General features: G+C 35.8%; 1 protein-coding gene across 10 annotated transcripts in view; it reads left to right on the top strand.

Moving 5' to 3' along the window:
* The window catches only part of limch1b (LIM and calponin homology domains 1b), a 166530-nt gene extending 146979 nt beyond the window's left edge, over window positions 1–19551 (top strand). For 4 of the 10 annotated variants that reach the window (XM_056769816.1, XM_056769818.1, XM_056769822.1 and 1 more), the window contains 15 exons: window positions 208–393; window positions 7353–7431; window positions 7785–7852; window positions 7972–8077; window positions 8214–8239; window positions 9183–9296; window positions 10759–10851; window positions 12139–12276; window positions 12348–12427; window positions 12824–12924; window positions 13508–13592; window positions 13755–13871; window positions 16212–16320; window positions 17158–17260; window positions 18298–19551. In XM_056769816.1, the coding sequence (XP_056625794.1) occupies window positions 208–393; window positions 7353–7431; window positions 7785–7852; window positions 7972–8077; window positions 8214–8239; window positions 9183–9296; window positions 10759–10851; window positions 12139–12276; window positions 12348–12427; window positions 12824–12924; window positions 13508–13592; window positions 13755–13871; window positions 16212–16320; window positions 17158–17260; window positions 18298–18323 (1431 nt within the window). In that variant the 3' untranslated portion in view covers window positions 18324–19551. Of the gene's footprint in view, window positions 1–207; window positions 394–7352; window positions 7432–7784; window positions 7853–7971; window positions 8078–8213; window positions 8240–9182; window positions 9297–10758; window positions 10852–12138; window positions 12277–12347; window positions 12428–12823; window positions 12925–13507; window positions 13593–13754; window positions 13872–16211; window positions 16321–17157; window positions 17261–18297 lie in introns of those variants that run through there. The other 6 variants (XM_056769817.1, XM_056769821.1, XM_056769820.1 and 3 more) reach the window with 6 other exon arrangements.
* Window positions 19552–22415: the final 2864 nt, after the last annotated feature.

Raw genomic sequence — 22415 nt, forward strand, 5'->3', positions numbered from 1 at the left:
GCAGTAGAAAATCATTAATCAAGAATGCAGTAAATTATTTCCACATTTCCAAGGGACAACTAAAATGTACAAACAACTCATGCCTCCTAGAATAATTGTTATTACACACATTTGAAATCCTAGTTTCTCAAGTTCTCGGGTGAGCTTTGTTCCATATCATTCATGATGACATGTTTTCTTTGTTAAACGCCTGACTCTTTATGTCAGGTGGATGAGGCAGTGCGGGTGAATGGAGTGAGAGATGATGATGTCCACAGCATTGATGAGGAGGAGAGGGGAGGGCCAGAGAGACACAGGGGGGAAGATTCTCTGCAGTTCTTCCCATCTCCCTCCCAGGACACAGAGATTAGACAGACTGATGCGTCAGGAGTCTCATCCACAGTGATGACAGAGGTGAGATGAACCAGAAATTTCCTTTACAATCTCACACAATAAACAATAGAGCACACTGTGATCCCACAAAATTAGACTCATTGTTTTCTTACCCTCAATCTTGAAACTACACTGTAAGTGCACTATATTTAGTCTTCTGAAGTCATATCATGGCTCTTTGTGAGGATCAGGCTAAAGTTTAAATCATTATTCACCTATTTTCCTCCAGTATGTGTAATTCATTTTTGATTCCTATGGTGTCGTACATAAAGAATGACGCATAGTGCACTACATGGGAGATGATTCAAATAGCATAAACATCAAGATTAAAGTCTTAATTTCGTGTCAGTATAAAGCGAGCAGTTGCACTTGTGTGTCCTCTGGTTCAGAGATATGATAGCACAGAGCAAATTATATGATCCGATCATATTCACAAATCAGCTGAAAATCAAAACGTATCTGACCCGTTTAAAGTCTACACTGAATATTGAATGTTAAGGCTCTATATAAAAAAGGAGAAGACAAACGCCAGTATCACTCACCAACGTTAATAACAAGCTCCAAATGACACATTACTTTTATGAATGATCTTCCTATTCTTTCCAATAAACTCTTTCACCACTGTGGCTATCGCACTGTGAAATGCAGCATTGCCAGGTTGACTGTGCCATAACCAAAACGCTATTGGTAATTTTAAAAGGGGGCGTGGCCACTCAATATTTCTCCTTGAATTTTTCAGTTGAAATTACATCAATAAAATCAAATAGTGCTGTGCATTCCAAGGAATTTTAGTGGGCCTTTAAAAGACAACACTGTGACAGCACTGTGACAATCTTGTCACAAGTATTATTTTGTTGTTTCGATATTTTTGTCGTAACATAATTATTTTATTTAAAGGTTTATTTACAGTATTCCACAGTTTGATGAGCTTACTATTTTTCTAAAATGTTGAAAAAATATGAATCAGTGAGTGAGTGAGTTAGTGTTTGAAAACTTTCGACCAGAAGTTACGTTGTGACAATGTTGGGATTATGGGTTAGAAACAACCTAATGTTTATTTTTCAAAGAATTGCAGTATCCCGGTCACCCCTAAGCGTTTTCAGCTTTTTTCCTTGAAGATCAATAATATCAGAATGGAAATCAGCAAAGCTCCATGTGGCAGTCAGGTCAGTCTGACTTCAGTACAACAACATCAGAAAGTAGTAACTCTGTCTGAATTTCAGATAATTGATCATAAAACCTTGGAGGAAACTGTAAAGCATCTTAAAGCGTCAACTTGCAGCCTTGACACACTTCCCACATCCTTTTTCAACAGAGTGTTTAACTGTTTGAAAGCAGATCTCCTAAAAATAGTAAATACCTCACTGCTTTCAGGAACTTTTCCAGAGTCCCTAAAAACTGCAGTTGTCAAACATTTACTAAAAAAGAGCAATCTAGACAAAACCATACTGTCTAACTACAGACTGTAATAAGGTTAAATTAAAAGGAAGGAAGGAGACGGGAACCGGTAAACATTTAAACATTTATCCAAATAATAACAACGTAAAAGACAGCGGGCAGTCGTCCGTGAATAACAAAGACCCAGGCCTGGTCCTCTCTCATCGACGGTCCGGTCGCTCGTTCTCTTATGCTCCCGATCTCCTCCGTGATACGATAGCGGTGCGCGCACAGCTGACACTCATTAACACTCACTCACCAGCCTCGACTAACGGTCTCGCCCCGCCTACTCCACTACAGACCAATATCAAATCTTCCCTTTTATAGGTAAGATTATTCCAAAGGTTGTCTTCAATTATCTGACCAAATTCTTAAACTCAAATGGCTACCTGGGCTATTATCAGTCTGGTTTCCGTCAGCATCAAGTACAGAGACAGTGGTCATAAAGATAATAAATGATATTTGATTGAATTCTGATTCAGGCAAAATATCATTTCTGGTATTACTAGATCTCAGTGCTGCCTTTGACACGGTAGATCACACCATACTCCTACATAGGCTGGAAAACTGGGTAGGGCTTTCTGGGTTGGTACTTCAATAGTTCGGGTCATACCAGTGTTAATTTTGACTGCAAATTTTGATTTAGTTTTAGTGACATTTAAGTCAACCCCATCATTTTAGTTTTAGTCGAATAAATAAACATTATATTTAGTCTACTAAAATCTAAATGGTTTAGCTTTCCTGTAGCTCAGTTGTAAGAGCATGGCATTAACAACGCCGAGGTAATGGGTTTGATTAAGGGATTACACATACTTAGAAACAAACGTATAGGATAATGCAATGTAAATTGCTTTAGATTAAATCGTCTGCCAAATGCTTAAATGTAAATAATTTACTTGGTGTAATTAAATGTTCCATACAAAGATTCAACTGTTTTGATGTAATTTACTTAACATTAGAACGAAATTAAACCAGGTCGTTATCTTTATTTTTCAGAAAAAATCAGTTAATTGATGTTGGAACTTGGAACACAGAACATGAGACCATGAACGACATGTTCCAGTTCATTCAATTCGATTTGACTCAAATGACTCGTTAAGTAGGGCGCATTCGTTCAGTTCATTTCAACCAATGAAACACTCTGAACGTTCTCACACTCAAACTCTATTGGCTCATGGCATGTCTCTTTGAAGAAAATAGCTGCATGTACTGTCTTTGCTTTAGACCAGCGGTTCTCAACTCTGGCCTGCCAGATCTATTTTTCCTGCAGAGTTTAGCCCCAACTCTCATGCTCACTGTTGGATGTACTAAGAGTGAAATTAACCTGAGAATGTGCATGTACAGCTTTGTCCGTACACAATGTTTTAGAATGAATTCAACGCAATTCTTTGTACATGAGATCCCTGATGAGTATAATAAGTGACTTCAGGAACAGCTGCGTTCAACTTAATATTTGGCTGCGCAGATTGTTTGGAATCCATTTCGTCACACTGTACTTGTTATATGTGTAATGACAATAAATTGAATCCAATCCAATATCGCATTAAAGTACCGCGAGGGCGATTCAAATCTGTACCGAGTCTGTTCAAATCTGTTGAATCGCTCTCGCGGATCTTAAATGTAATACGCCTATATTCCTAAATTCGCTGATTATCTTATTAAGGTGTTTTATATCAGAGTTCGGGCTAAACTCGGCAGGAAAATGCCAATTTAGTGAAGACTATTTAGGTGCTAGATAGGAAAAGGATCTACCACCTGATCTTGATTTAGAAATTCTAGGTATTACCAACTGACAGGAGAGTGTAATTCACGTGAAGGACTATGGCAAGCCATTTTGTCATTTAACATTTGAGGTTTACTAGTATCTATTTTTAGGCTACTAGTACTTATTGTTTAGTTACTAGTAACTATTCCATTAGATACTAGTACCTAAATATTAGATACTAGTACCTAAATATTAGATACTAGTGCTTATTTATTAGATACTAGTACTTATTCATTAGATACTAGTACTTAATCATTAGATACTAGTACCTAAAATTAGATACTAGTGCTTATTTATTAGCTACTAGTGCCTAAATATTTGATACTAGTGCTTATTTATTAGATACTAGTACTTATTCAATAGATACTAGTAATTAATCATTAGATACTAGTTCTTATTCATTACATACAAGTAACTTTTTAGATCAAAGATATCCTGAACATAATAGATACTAGTTTAAGCTTATACTCAGTATGCAAATTATATGTTGAATATTAATAAGACAACGTAATATGTAAGGGAGATTGGGCCGGAGAGTAAGAAAGAAGATGCAAATTGGAGGTTCTCGAGCAAATACAGAGAAAATGAAGCTTTATTGAAAGAAAATTAATTTGTGTTTAGTGAACTTGAGAAGAATCGAGGGCATGCTGGGTTGCAAAAAGATGAATGTTCATGCACATTTAGATAAGACCGGCAAAATGTCTGTTTTCTTGCATGACGGTAGACATCAAAACAAGGTTTAACCTAGCTGTGGAACTTTGAACGCACCATCAAAGACATACTTGTACAAATACACAGTTCTGACAATAGACATTTTCTGTACATGCAAAAAGTGACAAAGTTTACATAAATCTATATACATGTAACTACATAGTAGAAATACAATGTGTGTTTAACGCACTGGCTAAGACCAACAGGTGTATAATAAATTGTATAAGAGCAATAGATCAGAACGTTTTTTGAAAAAAATAAATATATAGAATAAAAATAAAATATATCAATGATGAAAATAATTAATTTAAATAAGAGCTAAGAGAGACAGTTAATAATATATATGCTAAGTATAATAAAACTGTGTATAGTATGCTTTTTACAAATATACACGTAATTGACTTCATTATGTATAAACCGTATTTCATGCTCTGCTCTAGAATATTGCACTTTCAAACATGTTGGTACTATTGGATGTGATTAATATTCATGGTGGAGATTGGCTGCCTAAAAACTGCTCTATCAAAGTAATATTAAGAATGGTAAGGGGAGTGGGTGATGGAGGTTCCACGTGAAGTTCACTGTCATCTCAAGGGGCATTCAGCATGTTTTGACTCGGACAGCAAGCAGCAGCCCATCCTCGGTGCTCTCTCTCTCACACACACACACACACACACACACGCACACACACACGCACACAGACACGCCCACAAACACACACACATGCGCACACACACACACACACAGACAGACAAACGTACGGAGGCACAGACACACACGCGCGGACACACACACACCAGGACACGCCCACAGACACACAAAGTTTAAAAAAATGTAAAGAAGAGAAAGGCGAGATGGGCCCTAAGCTAAGCGTGAATAAGAAACTGGAAAATCGGATGCTTAAGGTTTTTAAGGTGGAATGGATAGTGTCAATAAGAAACTGCGAATAAGAAGCTGGATTCAGCCTCGTGCTAAATCCGCAGTTAGGCTACATCAAATATCAGTCCCGCGTGCAATATCCCAAATTTAAATTTACCATCTAACAAAGTTAAACTTATAAATAAATTCCACATCAAAAACAATAAATAGTGATACTAAACACATCCTTATTTGTGTTTTTGTGCTAACCGATTAGCCAGACAAGCTAACATACAATGCCATCGTCATTTTGCATAGTATTAGTATGTTAACTCTGATTGGATGACAGAGGGGTAATCATGTTTATGCAATAATGTGTTTGAATCAAGATATCTTCGAACACATCTTACTAGTTCCTTTTAAGGCAGAAGATATCTTCAAATGAATAGGTACTAGTAGTTATTCTGTTTTTGATATCAGTACTAATTTCTGACTAGTATGTATTACAATAATGACTAGTTTCTTTTTGATACTACTAGTATGTATTCATTAAATGCTAGTACTTGTTTTTAAATACTGGATTTGTATTCAATGTCTACTAGTACCTATTTAATAGGCACTAGTAGTAATTCATTAAGTACTAGTACTTATATATTAGACACTAGTGTCTTTTACGGTTGTTACTAGTAACATTTCTTATCTTACTGGTCACAATTGTTTTTTTACCTGTCATATGTAATGACTATTCAGAAAGACCATTGTAGAGTTCAATCGCAAGTCTTACTAGTAAAATAAAATATCTCACTAGTCACTATTGAAAAAAGTACTAGTATCTCGTGAATAGGTACTAGTCTAAATCTAATAAGTACTAGTAGCTGATAAACATGTATACGTTTCTGATAAATAAGTACTAGTATCTAATGAATAAGTACTAGTAAAAATAGAATAAATACTAGTATATATTTATTAGGTACTAGTATCCAATGAATAAGTCTGTATAAAAAATAAGCATTGGTATCCGTTTGGCAGGCTCTTGTATCTTGAAAATAAGTACTAGTACCTAATAAATAAGTATCAGTACTTTAAGAATAAATACTAGTACCTAATAAATAGGTACTAGTGACTATTGGAAGACACACTAGTCAGAACTGAATAGTTGATATCTAAATGACAGATCTCCATAGAAATCAATGGCAAAAATCTGAAATGTGTTACTAGTAACAATAGAATAATTACTAGTCACTGATGCAATAAGTACTAGTATCTAATAAATAAGGACTAAATCTATTTAATAAGTACTTGTATCTAATGATTAAATATTATGTAATGAAAAAGTAATAGTATCTAATGATTAAGTACTAGTATCTATTGAATAAGTGCTAGTTTCTAATAAATAAGCACTAGTATCTAATTTTAGGTACTAGTATGTAATGAATAAGTACTAGTATCTAATGATTAAGTACTAGTATCTATTGAATAAGTACTAGTATCTAATAAATAAGCACTAGTATCTAATTTTTAGGTACTAGTATCTAATGAATAAGTACTAGTATCTAATGGAATAGTTACTATGACTAAATAATAAGTACTAGTAGCCTAAAAATAGACAATAGTAAACCTCAAGGGTTAAATTACAAAATGGCTTGCCATAGAAGGACTGTAATACACGAGAAGTTCACTTAGGTAGTGAGGAGCTAAACCATATAGAGCTTTATAGGTATAAGCAAGGTCTTAAAGTTAATGCGATAGTTAAAGCTAGCACTACTCGCCAAACGCATCAATTTTGGTTTAGAATCTTAAGTTATAAATAAGTTAGCAACGACAGTGATAAGTAACGATACTAAAAAAAAAAACGTAAACTAGCCTTTTTCTAAACTAGTCGAAGTTGACAGGTTCTCAAGGGCGAACCCCATCTGTCGGTTCGACACAACGTCGAGAGACCGACAGAAAGGGAACTAAAGTTGTGTTGGTGATCTTCTAGTATTTGCATCTTAAAGATACGTCTGATTTCTCTTTGTCAATAATTTTATGTAAAGCACTTTGAATTACCATGTGTATGAGATGTGCTATATAAATAAACTTGCCTTGCCTAATGAGTACCTCATAGATGGACTATTAGCATAAGATCTGAAGTTAAAGAAGTAAAACCTGACTGGAGAGTTTATAAATGCTGTTGTTCAGGGGTCTAAGTGAATCTTACTTTTTGCAGATTGAAGGAGAAATTATTCCACTGACAGGGGGCGTTTCAATATCCCCAGAAGTGTCTGAAACAAAAACAGATGTAGCAGGTTAGTCAGCTTTGAATTGTGTCTCTATCTTTTATAATGCCATGATGAAATGTACATCAATGTTTATGATGAAACTGCTTATTGAGTTTCTGCTAAAAAAAACTGAACTGATCAAATGAAACAAACCAACAACATTGTACAACCAAGCACAAAACATAATTTACCAGGATTTCATTAAAAGTATTTTAATGCTGCTTAACCAAAATAGCAAAATGAATGCTGAGTTGAAAAAGTTTGTGTGGCCAGTGGGTTGTATTTCATATAATATCAATATTTCATAAATGATGAAAATATACTTTGCCAAAATTTCAAATTTTGACAATCCACTGAATATCACACACGAATGGGCATAGATACAACTGATGTCAATCGACTTCAGTCTGAAGAGAATGCGATCCACACCGATGCCTATGCTGCACAGGTTAGTTCAAATGTGAACCGTTTTGTGTGCTCAATTACTGTAAATTATGAATATCAAAATAAGTTATTTGTGTTTATGCATTTGTATGTATTTGACATTGACCATGAATTTGGTTGTAGTTAAAAAACTCAGCAATGGAGTCCCAACAGAAATCAACAAATGAGTCAGATAAATGCATCCATGAATATAACAGAACCACACCAATGTGTCAAGTTCCAACAACAGGTAAATCTAAAACAAATGAACTCTTTCAGAGTTAAACTCAACCCATTTTAGTTAACCAGTCATTTGTTAGCTACTAAAATAATTTTTTATTAAAGTCCATGTTGTAGAAACTTGATTTCATTGGTTTTATTTTCAGAAATGGCTGAGCAAGCTGATGGAAATGTAAGTAATAACACATCAACACATCTATCATTCAGTTCTCCTCTTTCCGCATTTAGACTTTGTGGTTGTTTTAGTATCTTGCTGTTTCTCATTTGGTGTTGAATTAAGAATGAATAATAAAACATATTTAAAATACAAAAAAATATTTTTAGTAACACAATTTCCACAATTTAGGAAAACATTTTATAACTCAAAGCAAGTATAACAGCCAATGTAAACAGCTGATTTGTAAAGCCTGCTGAAGTGCTGAATGTTCATACCCAGATGAAACGGCAGCAGAATTTTTCCATACTTCTCCCTCTTCACATACAGTTGAAAAAAATAGTATGTGAACCCTTTGGGCTTAATTGGATTTCTTCATAAATTGGTCATAAAATTTGGCATGACCTCAAGAGAGCGATTCACGCCAGACATCCCAAGAATATTGCTGAACTGAAACACTTTTGTAAAGAGGAATAGTCCAAAATTTCTCCTGACCGTTGTGCAGGTCTGATCTGCAACTATAGGAAACATTTGGTTGAGGTTATTGCTGCCAAAGGAGGGTCAACCAGTTATTAAACCCAAAGGTTCACATACTTTTTCCACCCTGCACTATGAATGTTTACATGTTGTGTTCAATAAAAACATGAAAACGTATAATGTTTGTGCGGTATTAGTTTAAGCAGACTGCGTTTCTCTATTGTTGTGACTTAGATGAAGATCAGAACACATTTTATGACCAATTTATGAAGAAATCCAAGTAAGCCCAAAGGGTTCACATACTTTTTCTTTCAACTGTATCCATCTTGTCTTCCACATTCGCTCTAGTAGAGTTGGTCCAGCATGAATACCTTAGGGGTAATAGACCAACTTTCTCTCTATTTATTCCTTCCTAAACCTTTATCATTGTGATTTGGTGCGTCCTCGCGTGGCGCATGTCTGTCGTTGCGGACGGTGTGGTTAGGGACCTCCCACAGTGCTGAATCTGATGAAGCACGCTGAACACTTTTCTTGGAGCCCTGAGGAAGAGCGCAAACGTCAGGAGAGGTGGCAGAGAGAACAGGAACGTATGCTTCAGGTACAACTAACTGCCTGGGCTGAAACTGAGACCTGGCCGAGCTTCACCAGCTCAAAATGACCATGACCCATAAACCAGGCTAACCAGACAAGTGTCTTTGGCATTCTTTTTACTCAGTGGTTCTCAACAGGGTGTTGAGAGTTTCCAAGGGGGCCTTAAGTAGACTAATATTTTAAAATGAGACAAAATTTGCGTTGAAATACTTTAAAAAACTAAACCAAAAAACAAGATATTTCATATTATTTGGCCATTAAAATTTTTTCCAGTTAATATTATGCTCTAAAATGTTTTATTGGGTAGAAAGTTTTAAGTTTTGTTAGTGGGAGTCGGGCCTTTAAATATTGTTGAATACAATGGGGGTTCTTGAAGTGAAAAAGGTTGAGAACCCCTGTTTTAACTCTAATTATTATTTTAGTAAGACTTTCAGAAAAAAGTAGATGCATGTGTCAGCTGTTACAGCTCACGCTTTTGCCTGTTCTTATTTTTTTCCAAGCTGTGCACAGCACGACTCACAAATCAGTCACACTAATTCAGTCTCAGGGAGGTGATCGTAGATAAGATTTTTCACATATTGCAAGAAATATCTTGTCTATGTACTTCACTCTGAGCTTAAGCAGCTGAACACAAAGAACATCTAACACGGATCATAAGCTGATGCTAGCGTCCCATTGTGTGTGCCTGCCTGGGAATGTTTGTATTCTGATTACTCAATGTTATTTAAAGGGAAAATCATGCAGATATTATTATTAATATATAAAATTTATTTTATTTACATTTTGAATCTTAAGACCTTAAAGCTGGGGGCACGGTGGCTTAGTGGTTAGCACGTTCGCCTCACACCTCCAGGGTTGGGGCTTCGATTCTCGCTTCCGACTTGTGTGTGTGGAGTTTGCATGTTCTCCCCGTGCCTCGGGGGTTTCCTCCGGGTACTCCGGTTTCCTCCCCTGGTCCAAAGACATGCATGGTAGGTTGATTGGCATCTCTGCAAAAATTGTCCGTAGGGTGTGAGTGCGTGCGTGAGTGAATGAGTGAGTGAATGTGTGTGCCCTGCGATGGGTTGGCACTCCATCCAGGGTGTATCCTGCTTTGATGCCCGATGACTCCTGAGATAGGCACAGGCTCCCCGTGACCCTAGGTAGTTCGGATAAGCTGTAGAAAATGGAATGGAATGGAAAGACCTTAAAGCTGATAACCCTTAAATTCAGAACTTTCTATTTTTCATCGATTTGCTATGATTTCACCTTTAAAACTTTACTGTGCTTCTGATTTTGGCTACCTCTGAGCCTTCAAAGCCCTTATGATCACTTATACTCACATCTCACCCTTATTCACTCCCTTTCTATATAAAAAGAACACAATAACTTTCTGTATCTAGGAGAAGTGGACATGCAGTGAGGGGAGGACTACCTAAAGCAGTCCAATATATTCACTGAATGACTGATATGCATGTGTGTGATAACAGGAGAAATATCGACGTGAACAGGAGAAGTTGAAGCGGGAATGGGAGCAGGCACAGAAGGAGGTGGAGGAGGAAGAAAGGCGATATCATGAGGAGGTGGAGTTATCTTTGTAATGTTAATAGACTTTTAGAAATTTGGTACAGTTTTTCAATTCTCTAATATGGTCATAATATTGAATCAATACATGCCAGCTCATAGCTTGTTTAAACGTTATGACATTGCATTTGATTTGATCAAATCAAACTGAAGAATATTAAAGAAAATACTAACGTCCTTATTTAACCTTTGGATGGTGTTCATATTTGGTTACTCAGCCAATGTTTTTTTTTACCAAGGGTGTAATTTGTTTCTCTTAAAAACTGTACTATAAAAAGAAAAATCTGTAAGTTCTTGAATAATCCTGATTTTTAATAATGAACAATTTATTACATGTTTTATTTTTTAATGATTTTTTGCATTGAAAACGGGTCCCAGACCCAAACACCACACAAGGATTAAATTGTGTGCGATCATACGTGTTGTTTTTATTTATATTAAAAATATATATTATTTTTTAACTGTTTTGCAAAGCAATAATATGAGTCAAAAGAAACTTGTTCATTATTTTAAGAAAAAGCTAGAATAGCAGAATAGCCTTGTAGATAATTTGTTTAAATGATGGCTAAATTTGCTTTATTTAAGGTTAGGCTGACTTTTACAAATGACAAACTAAATCATAATATCAAGGCAAAATTCAGAAATCTGGTGGTTTTTACAGTTTTAGTTATGCTGCAACAAACTTTCCCTGAAATTAGGTTAAGATACAGCTTAATAACTGCAAGGTTATGAAATATATAAACTACTTACATGACTGATGAGGGTGTCACGAGCGGTGTGAGATAACCCAAGCGCAGGCAGCAGGGAAAGGTTTTTTAACAAAATAATGATTTACTAAAACACAAAACAAAGACCAACGATGGGAATAATAACAATAAAACACAATCTAGAAACACTTTAACAAAACAAGAATACAAAATAAAACACTTCCCACGAGGGGGCAAAAGATAAACTAAATGTAAACAACAACACAACGTCAAACATCCATGGTCGTGACCGACAATGATATGTTTCTCTCCACACAAAACTCATGGCTCTGTCATGATCCTGCCACAAGACTAGGAAATCAAGCCATAAGGAGGCAGAACCATGACAGAGAAGCTATACTCCTTCTTGTAAGTCGCTTTGGATAAAAGCATCTGCCACGTGAATGAATAAATGTAAAAAAAAATGTAATAATGAAGATATTCGCCAGGATAGCTGAATAGCTTAGCTAATAATTTTCTGTGAGAAATGTAAATAGTTTTTGCATGTGTCCCAGTGAACGTCATTTTCTGTCAGTACAGGAGCAGAAAATACTGGAAGAGACTGTGACCCCACTAACCCCTTACAAATCAATTACACATTCACCCCTTGGCATCACAAACAGCATCACCCATTCCCAGCCTGAGCAAGTGCGCCAGCAGAAGGCACTAGAGACACAGGTATGATTTACAGGATTTACAGTAACAGTGCTTCAGCATATTAAAGATACTGATAGTATTTTGCATGTCAGAGCTCTGAGGTCTGCAGGCAAGGAGAAAATATCATCGGTGATGCAGCCCAAAGACAGATGTCTTTACAGATGACAGTAAGGTCTGGGAACAAACTTTAAGGGCTTCATCCAAAAATGCAAATTCCACCCTTCATGTGTCACTTCAAACCAATTTGCTTCGAAGTTTCAAAATAAACTTGGCCATTGTTTTTCATCATCATTACACATAGATTTCAGATGCAATTGCTTGTCGTAAATAAATATTGGTTTGTCAGTCCAGTTATACTGAATAGAAAATGAATTATTTAATATGACTTGCATCTGTTTCTCACAGCATGTAATAGGTCAAATAAATAATTAGAATTTTTTCTTTTTTGGATGAATTGTTCTTTTTATTCATGTTATACCCATGAGTATTATGAAAAATTATAAAAACACATTGTTTTCTAATGCCTCAATATTTTAATCATTTGCATACTCACTTTTTCATGTATTAGTTCTCCACCCCAAGGCCATGGGTCTGTGGATCATTTCTATGGCCAGAGAGGGCCAGAAGACAAGAACATAGAGAAACCGACTACACTGCAGTCTGATCATGGTGAGTCTAGTCTCACCAACGTGTTTAATTGCCAATTTTGAATAATTTTGACTGATTAAATATTAAACACCATAATTTATAAAAATTGCATCGATGCCAGACTGTGTGTGACTGAAGCTTGTCATTTTCACTAGTTTATGGTATTTCTGAATGCAGGGACAGGAGATTTTTCGTTTCAATTGTATTTAATATTAGTATGTAATTAATAATCAAGATTACACTTGTGAAGCTACGTGTGCATTTTAAAGAATTGCCTGCCCTGCCTTTAAATTGTTCAGTCATGATGTTTTGAATGTAATTATGACGTTTAGAACATAGTTATGATGTTTTGAACATAAAGGGGTAAAAATTCTGAAATGTGTTTATTTCCAAATCTTGTCAAACAAAGGTGTTTAAAAACATTTGTATAAATCAAATGTTCAGAAAAAAATATTTGACATGTTTGACAAGTGTTGATATTTAAGATTTTATTCTTTGTACTTGATTCTTTGTTTCATAGTGATTTGTATCTAATTGTATTGAATCCATTTAGTATCAATTTGAATCAGTTCATACAAGATGTATGCATTATTCTTTGTGAAAGATGTGCCACCGAGCTACAGACAACAATCGCAGCAAACTGAGACCTGGAAGAGTACATCACAGACAAAACCCGGTGGACGCAAAAGGTGTGTGTGTGTGCAATTTTGCAACATTTATTCCTTCAATTTTATTTATTTATTTGTTTAGTTCACATGCTGGTTGGACAGATGTGCAGCCTTTTGTTCAATTGACAGTTTTTGTGAATTCATCATTAAGAACTTGGGTAAGCATGTGTGTGTGTGCATTAGGGTTGAACCCTGCATGTGGCTATCCATCCTTAGGTCTGGCTCTATAGAGAAAAATGTGTCAAATTCATCTACATCACCGTCATTAACAGGCACACAACCACCTCCATCCCCAAACAGGTACAACACAGTTACACAGCTGTCACACCTACTGACCTAAAAGTCTCTGCAGAGTTATAAAAGCCAAACACAATCAGTCAAATCCACACAGTTCTGTTTCAACCCATAAATACACTGCTGTCAAAGGGTTTTTGGTCATTCTACTAAAATGTAAAAATCTTTGATCTAAACTTGGTATTTGCTTAAATGTCTAAGAATATTTTTGTGGACGGTAATATATTTGTGCCAGCTATAGGCGTAACTTGACATTGAGCTGGGAGTGCCGGAGTTATGTTTTTTAACGAAAACTATAATTAAATATAGTTGCAAGCAGCAACAGGCAAAATGGCAGAGAGAGTAAGTTTGTGAAAAACGGACTGGTCAAGAAGAATAGGTGAGAGCAAAGAAAAAAGCGCACAATTTACACACAAGCACGGAACACTCCGAACCGCTGACCGCAAAGACTCCACACAAGTGACTTGTGATCTGACATCCCACAACCGGGCTCCTCACAAAAGATGAGGTATAAGTAGCCTGAAATGAGACAGTAGAGCAAAAGTAACACAAATACAGTGTATAGGAGGAACATATGTAAGAAGTGACAGAAAGAATGTCATTTTGTACTTAACTTATTTCTGTTGTTACATATTGACATATTTCTCATATAATATACAAGAGAAACAAATATCAGAAGTGACAATGAACGCAAGAATATAACCCTAACTCTAATTTTGCGAAGTACTGCACATCACGTTACATACGGTCAGAATACTTCATTACAAGAAAGAGACAATGTCACATTCAACTTTGAAGAGGAATTTCTCGAAAAATTGTTATAATCAATTGTATAAAAAGCATTGATCTCGTGAACGCTAGGAGGGGCTGTCTTAAAACATCACAAATACATCTGGGACTGTAATTAAATGGTGCATACCAAATTTGGTGCAGATATATCATACGATTTAAAAGATATCACGATTTATGACTAAATTCAAAATGGCGGACAGGCCATTCATCGTGACAGAATCATAATCATACGAAACGGCATGACCGGAGGAACTCATAGACACCGAGATCACGATTTCCTGATAAAACATTTCAACGTTACGAGCAAAAATGCTAATTTGCAACTCTTGTAACCCATAGGTGGCGCTGTTCCCAAAATTGACACGGACCCCATTGCGAGGTGTCGATGAAGCGCAGTTACGTACCAATAGATTGAAGCATGACCGAGATACGGCCTCAGATCCATGTTTGGGTCAACTTTGAAAAGTTTGCGAGTCATAACTTTTTAACAAGGTCGAAAATCGCATCTCCGTGGGGTCATGTCATGCCTCCGATGGGCAGAGTCTTAATGTAACACATGGAATGCGATGAGTGTGACAGTGAATAACATGTGCTAAGTAGAATTTCTGTAGATCAATGGGTTCAAAAGTTACAGGTTTTTTAAAAAGTAAATTTTTTAACTGCTGGTGGCGGTATAGAGGGTGTGCAAGAGACCCCATACTTGTATTTTTGAGGACCACCACTACAAGTGTGCCAAATTTAATAATTTTCCTACATACATTCATAGGGCTGCCATAGACTCCCTTTAGGGAAGAAGAATAATAATAATACCAACCGAATCAGTAGTGGCCATAGAACCTTCGGGGTTGGCCCCTAATTAAAAATGTTAGATAAAAATGCAAATCAAATGAAAAGGACAACTCTTGCCTTTAACTGAAACCAAAAAGATATTCTGAAAATAATAAGCCCTTAAGTTCAAATCGTTTATTGTCATGTGCATAGTGAGGTAAACAAGTTTCCCTATAACAAAATTCTTTCTTTGCTGTCCACAGTGAATGCAGAGACAAAAATGCAATCACATACGCACAAACATAAGAAATAAAATATCCTACACAAGTGGGAATATAGCCTATGTAAATATTGAAATATAGACTGATTTGGCAGATTGTTTAATCACAACATAGTACTGTGAGAGCCTGGAGTGCACTCAGAGACCAAAAACGGTTGTACAGGTAGAATTTCTTAGCTTGTGAGTGTGGTATTTTGTCCGTCCCCACTGTGATTGGACGTCTGGTTAAAAAGTGACATTGAAGAGAGCCGCATTTAAACCAAAGTTAAAAATCTTAGGTATGTGACACAACATTAATAAGTACAAATATTACGCTCAGTAATAATCTGTTTTAAAATGTATAATATCCCAAATTAATGTGTATATTTGTATTGAAGTTAAGAAAATAACTTTTTTTTAAATCCTTAGTGAAATCCTTTGGCCAATCCCGCCGCCCAAGCATCCCACATTGCAAAAGCAAATTCTTGGCAGTTCATTTCATTTTAATTCTTTGTTTTGTTTTGCAGGTCTGTCAGTGGAAGGAAGCTGTGTTCAAGTTGTGGCAACCCACTTGGCAAAGGGGCAGCTATGATTATTGAGACTCTCAGCCTTTACTTCCACATTCAGTGCTTTAAGGTATTTGTGTGTTTATAGATATATTAAAATTGTAAAATTACTAGGGGGATTACAATACACCAATACATATCACAAAAAATATGCTATGACAGTGGTTCCCAAACTGGGGGCGTGGCTGCCTGGGAGGCGACAGTTTTTGTGGCATTTTATAAAATATGTATATTTATCTTCAATTTTATGCAATCAAACATCAGAAAAATAAGACCACCAGCCAAATGAATTGATATTTTCCAGCATTGTATAGCTGAATATGTTTTTGGTTGAATTAAAATTCTAAGTTTAAGATTATAGTTTTTTATTTGGGAGGGCTGCAAAGCGATGCACAGTACAAAAAAGGGGCCTTCAGTTTGTGCTATGGCAATTGTAAAACATTTTAAAACAACAAAGAAAAGAAATAAAAGCTTATTCAGCATACAACAAAAAAAGTGAAATGAAACTGGTCACACTTTATTTTAAGGTCCAATTCTCTGTATTAATAAACCATTAACTATGACTTTCACCTCAGTAAACTACTTATTTGTTGCTTATTAATATTTAGTAAGGTAGTTGTTAGGTGTTAGGTAGAAATAGGGAAGTAGAATATGGTCATGTTGAATAAGTGCGTTATAAGTACTAATAAACAGCCAATATGCTAAAAATAGGCATCTAATAAGCAACTAGTTAATAGTCAGAATTGGTCCCTATACTAAAGTGTTACCTTTAATTATATTTATTCATATTTTTTTTTAATTCCCTATGAATAAAGTAACAAAATATGACAACATTTGGTGTGTTTGAGGCAGTAACAGTAAACAGTTGTTTTATGTATGTTATGTTGCCCTTTCATTATTCTCTTAGTGTGGAATCTGTAAGGGGCAGCTGGGTGACACCAGCACAGGAACAGACGTGAGGATCAGAAATGGACTCCTCAACTGCCATCAGTGCTATATCCGCTCCCGCTGTAAGTTTATCTCCCAATATCAACTTTTAGAATGCTACAGTAATGCTGTATTCAAATTCGTGATCTTAAAAAGGATTTTCAAACCGTAAAAATGTTTTTTGGAATATGTAAATTCTAATAATATTTAGTTCATTCCAAATAGTGCTCGAATTGTGTCAAAGTTCTTAGGGGGTCCCCAATCAGCCCTTTGAAAAAACATCAACGATGACTACTGCACAATGAAGTTATATAAATAAAATTGACTTGTCTTGACTACTCAACCAATATGTAGCCTATATCAAACTATTGCCTTTACGGAGATGCCAGTACAGGCATCAGTAATATGATAGATTCGATCACAGTAATTTGATAACTTTAAACACAATAAATGTATTAAAAATGTTGATAATCCCTTAAGAGATCCATATGAACAGCTGCAGAAAGAGAGCAGGTCAAAAGTCAATAGTCGCTGTTCAGGCCTGTTTTTTGACTGTTGCAAATGTGATTAATCCCCTGATAATGTTGATCATGTGTAAGTATAAATCCATATGAACAAATGATTTGCCAAAACATAGGTTTTTTGTCGTTTTTTATTAATATAAAGTAAGACTACATGCATGAATTATAGTACCTGTTCATTTTTAAGAAAACTTCTTCAATATTTAGTTTGAATATATTCAATATAAAACAGAGGTTCTGCATTTTGTGGTGTCTCTCAGCAACATTTGTCTGTAAATGTCTTTTGTGAACAGCATGCAGCTTTCTTGAGCTTAAATACATTTTTTGTTTCTTATGAAATGTGGACAGATAACAAGCAATGTTGCTTTGTTTTAGCACAATCATTTGACCGAAATATGGTTTTATTATTGTAATTTTAAGACTGGAGACCTCCCAAGTTAATTATTTCAGGACTTATGGTTGGTCCTTTAATGCTTATGGTAGGTCCAGGATCCCCTAGGCCCCCCTCGGTTCAAACACTGTTCAGCACTATTAAGGTGTATTAAATTCCGTCAGCAGATTTTCAGTGTCACATGCTCTATATTTTTCTTGTCTTTCAGCCGCTGGACAGCCCACCACCCTGTGAACTATTCAGTTTGTGAACTTAAGAATTATATACTTCATAACATCTTAATTCCCAAATAGGGTTGGGAATCAAAAATCAATTCCAATTTGGAATCTGAATCGAAAGGCTAGCAATCAGATCGTAAACAAAAGGAAACTTGAGATTAAAATTTGAAGTTTTAAAGAATATATGACACAATAAGGAGACAAATAAGAATTGAGTTACTAATCATGTGGATACATTTTAAAACATTTTAAAACGTCCTCATCCATCTTCATCCTGATTCTGAAATGTATTTTATTTAAAATGTTTCATCCATTTTTTATTTCATTCTCAGCTGCATAATAATCCTACCATTTAGAAGATTAAAACAATTGGATATCTTATAAAAACTATGTTACAGTATTCCTTGAAATAACTAGAAAGATATAAATGGGATTTGCAAGTAATATTGACATATTCATTTTAAAATTTGTATTGCCTCCGTAGTCCCTTATCATTGTATTTCTTATCCATATGAAAGTATGTATTTTTATACTAAAGCAAAATTGGGCTGTTTCAAAGCAAATGTGTGGAGAAAAAAAAAGTGCAGTTCAGTACTGAGACAGCTGCCTCTTTGATAGATATCGTAAGGTATTACGATTTTTGCTCTACAGAGGTGGTTTGGGAAGTTGTTGCACTGAAACAATGTGCCTTATGAGAGATGCAATGTCTGTACAATAGACATTGTGACAAGAATGAAATATTTTGGACCTAAATACTTTGCACACTGGAAAAACTGTATAATCATTTATTATTCTGAACTTGACAAAGCAATACAAATGTATGAGCTGACCTAATTTAACACAATCTAAAGAATAGGCTGTATATAACTGTTTACTCATTTATTAGAAATACTTGACCAGAATGGGCACAGGAGACTTTTGGGATATTTATCATTCTCATCATGTTGGCTTTTTTCTTCTGTTCTTCTGTAATCAATTTATTTAACCAGTATTTATGTGCTTTGGAAGGGTTGTGTATTTAATTTTTAACTTCCCATAACTTTAGGTTGACAGAAGGTCAAGACATTTGCCAGGCAGGTGTATGATATTTAGGAAACAAGGCAGTTAGCTGGGATAAAATCTCTCTATATGCTGTAGGTATAAAGAATCTGTGGTATGATATTTATTCAAATATACACTATCCAAAATAGAAAAAAAATATGTTCAAATGCATCTGTTTGTTTATTAATAAAGTGTTAAAAACATGTAATTGAGTTTTTTTGTTTCACTGTCCACACATGTTAAAGATGTAAATATTTGTACTTATAATATATAAAACAACTTTGCAAATCTGCTTTTGTCATTTGATCATGACGTTGTGCTGCATTTGATTCTACAGACCCCATTATCCTTCTGAATAGGCAAAAAAAATGCCTATTGCTCTGGCATTGTTTTAAATCGTATCTATCAGACCGTTTTTTGCATGTAAACAGTGAGGTGTCTTTTCAATCAGAAGTTCAGTACAGATGTCACAGGGCTCAGTGTTAGAGCTTCTGCTTTTCACACTATATATGCTTCCCCAGGAGCTAAAATTAAGGGACATGTTTGTTAGTTTTCACTGTTAATGTTGGCTGATGATGCTCACCTCTATTTCTCCTCAAGCCCCCACGAAACACATTAATTTACAACAATGGATGGCTAGCAACTGCCCACTAGTAAATTCAGAATGTTTGGCATGCTGTCCATTGGGGAGGGCTCAAAGCTCTGAATTTTAGTCCTTGATTTAACCCTTAACTGGCATAGATACCAACAGAGAACGAGGCGATGGAAAGCTGCAAAACTGTCACGAGACCAAGGTGAAGAGACGTTGTAGAGACTTTTAGAAGTCTGTTTCTAATGCGTTCTTTGCCTTAAATAAAAAGTCATTGTCCATTCCATTTGAATAAAGTCGGATATGCCTATCCATTTATTGTCCATTCAGCTGGCATGTAACAAGAATAAAAGTAAAACTCCAAACTCAATTTCGATTATTCAGTAAAAAAACATAAATTGTATTCAAAACAAACTGTTAACGAGCACAGTCCAACACAATATGCTGCATGCATTAGTTAATTAGTCCCTCACCTGTTTCAATTTCCCTTAATTACGTTTTCGCTTGTATTTAAGCCCTGTGTGTTTTTCAGTTCATTGTCTGCTATTGTTTATGGTAATGTGTGTTGTGTTCCTGATTCCCTGTTTGCCTTTTAGATGTGGATTAAACATACTTTATTTTGGAATACCCTTTGTTTGGATGCTTTCTTCTGCCAGCACACGTGACAGAGTAGCTGTACGGATGTAAACTTCTTATGTCCCCTTGTCTAAACAATATTCTACGATTGAAGAGTCTAGTCGACTGAACAAACAGAGTTTCAGTCCTGGAGACAAAGTTTGACACAGACACAAGTGCTTGTTCAATCAGAGTCCAAAGTTTATTTTTAAGGACTAATACTTATAAGCTTGCATCAGGAGGCGTCATATAAAACCACCAAAACAGTGGAAAATCACCAGACTTTCTGTTTAGTCTTTCCTCCTGAACAATCAGATATGATTACATATTTAATATTACAATAAAAAAACAATTGTCCATAGGCATCATTAGGAGCCTTGAGATGGAGAACAACAGATGCTTATATCAACATAAGACAGCATAAGATCCGATACAACTTTCAACGAGGTTAAACAACAAGAAAGTAAGGAGCAAATATTATGAATAGAAGTGAATAATAAGATAAAGGAATGAATACATATGATGAATATTGGAATAAACACAGATGCAGTATTTGTGGAGGACAGGACGAAATCCAGATTCTCACAATGGCCACTTTCAGACCAACGGTCTTACAAGCAGTCCTGTGTCCCTTAAAAGAACAAGGTGTTAATACAAAATCTTTAATAAAATGATAGTTCCATTCGCGTATTTTTATGTGGTTTGCCTTCTTCAATATTCAGAGTCATTTGTACTATAAGAGACATTGGTTTTGGCATCTCGCAGTTACCATCATCATTTAAAATCATGTCTGTTGTAAACTGTTCATTTCTCTCTAATTTTACTTCTTAATTTAGGATTATACCAGTGATTATTTTACTTATTAGGATTAGAATAATCGTTGTTCCACGCAGTCCACCTGGCTGCCTGAACGGGTGCCATGGCCTGTTAGGTTCTATCATTCAAAAATTTAAGAATATCTGGGCCAAACACAATAAGGGCTTCTGTAAGTGTGCACGCAGTATAGGAATTGATATCAATGAATTCCAAGGGAAATTTGCACTTAGGATAACAATTTTTCCCTTTTTCCTTTTTAGAATAGAATTGGCCCTCAATGCACCTCAGGGGAAGCTACAGAGTCAGCACTGTTGGCTCAATGGGCCTCCTATCTTCTTGCTTTGGGTGGCCCCCACCTCACGAAAGGTAGTTCTTTCCTCAGCTTAGTCAGTGCTTTCTCCACCCTGAGGTGTAGTAAGGTGAATCCCCTTGTGAGATTCTATGTTAAATTGAGCTTGCCTGCTCTCCTGAAGAACACAACTTCAGTCTGGAAGCGTGTATCCACTGTGGCTGGTAGTCCATCAGAACTCCTGTCCCTGTTACGGCAATCACAGTCGCGGGTCCGTGGTACTTTGGTTCTCCAACCTTTGTTGGCTTCAGATTCCTCACAAACACTTTTTGTCCTAGATCAAAGTTATGAGTAGGCTGCTCTGAGGGAAGAGCAAGGCACAAAGAAACATCAGCACAAATAGAATTTAACTTTTCGACTAGGGAAGTCACATAGTCCTCCTGGATCACCTGACGATAACCTAAACAAGAAATGCCTGCGCTGCCTTTGACCCACGGGGTCGGGAAAGGTCTACCCATTAGTACCTCGAACGGTGACAATTTTGTCGTGGAAGATGGGGTCATCCTTATTTCTGCCAAGACTGCAGGCAATAAATCAAGCCACTTTCTTCCTGTATCGAGTACAGCTTTTGTTAGTCGTGTTTTAAGTGTTCGATTACATCTCTCCACGACTGCTGCACTTTGCGAATGATAAGGAATATTAAAATGCCAATCAATAGACAATGCTTTTGCTAAGAGCTGTGTTACTTTTGACGTGAA

This window comes from Triplophysa dalaica, chromosome 16, assembly GCF_015846415.1.
Source record: "Triplophysa dalaica isolate WHDGS20190420 chromosome 16, ASM1584641v1, whole genome shotgun sequence".
Classification (NCBI taxonomy): Eukaryota; Metazoa; Chordata; class Actinopteri; order Cypriniformes; family Nemacheilidae; genus Triplophysa; species Triplophysa dalaica.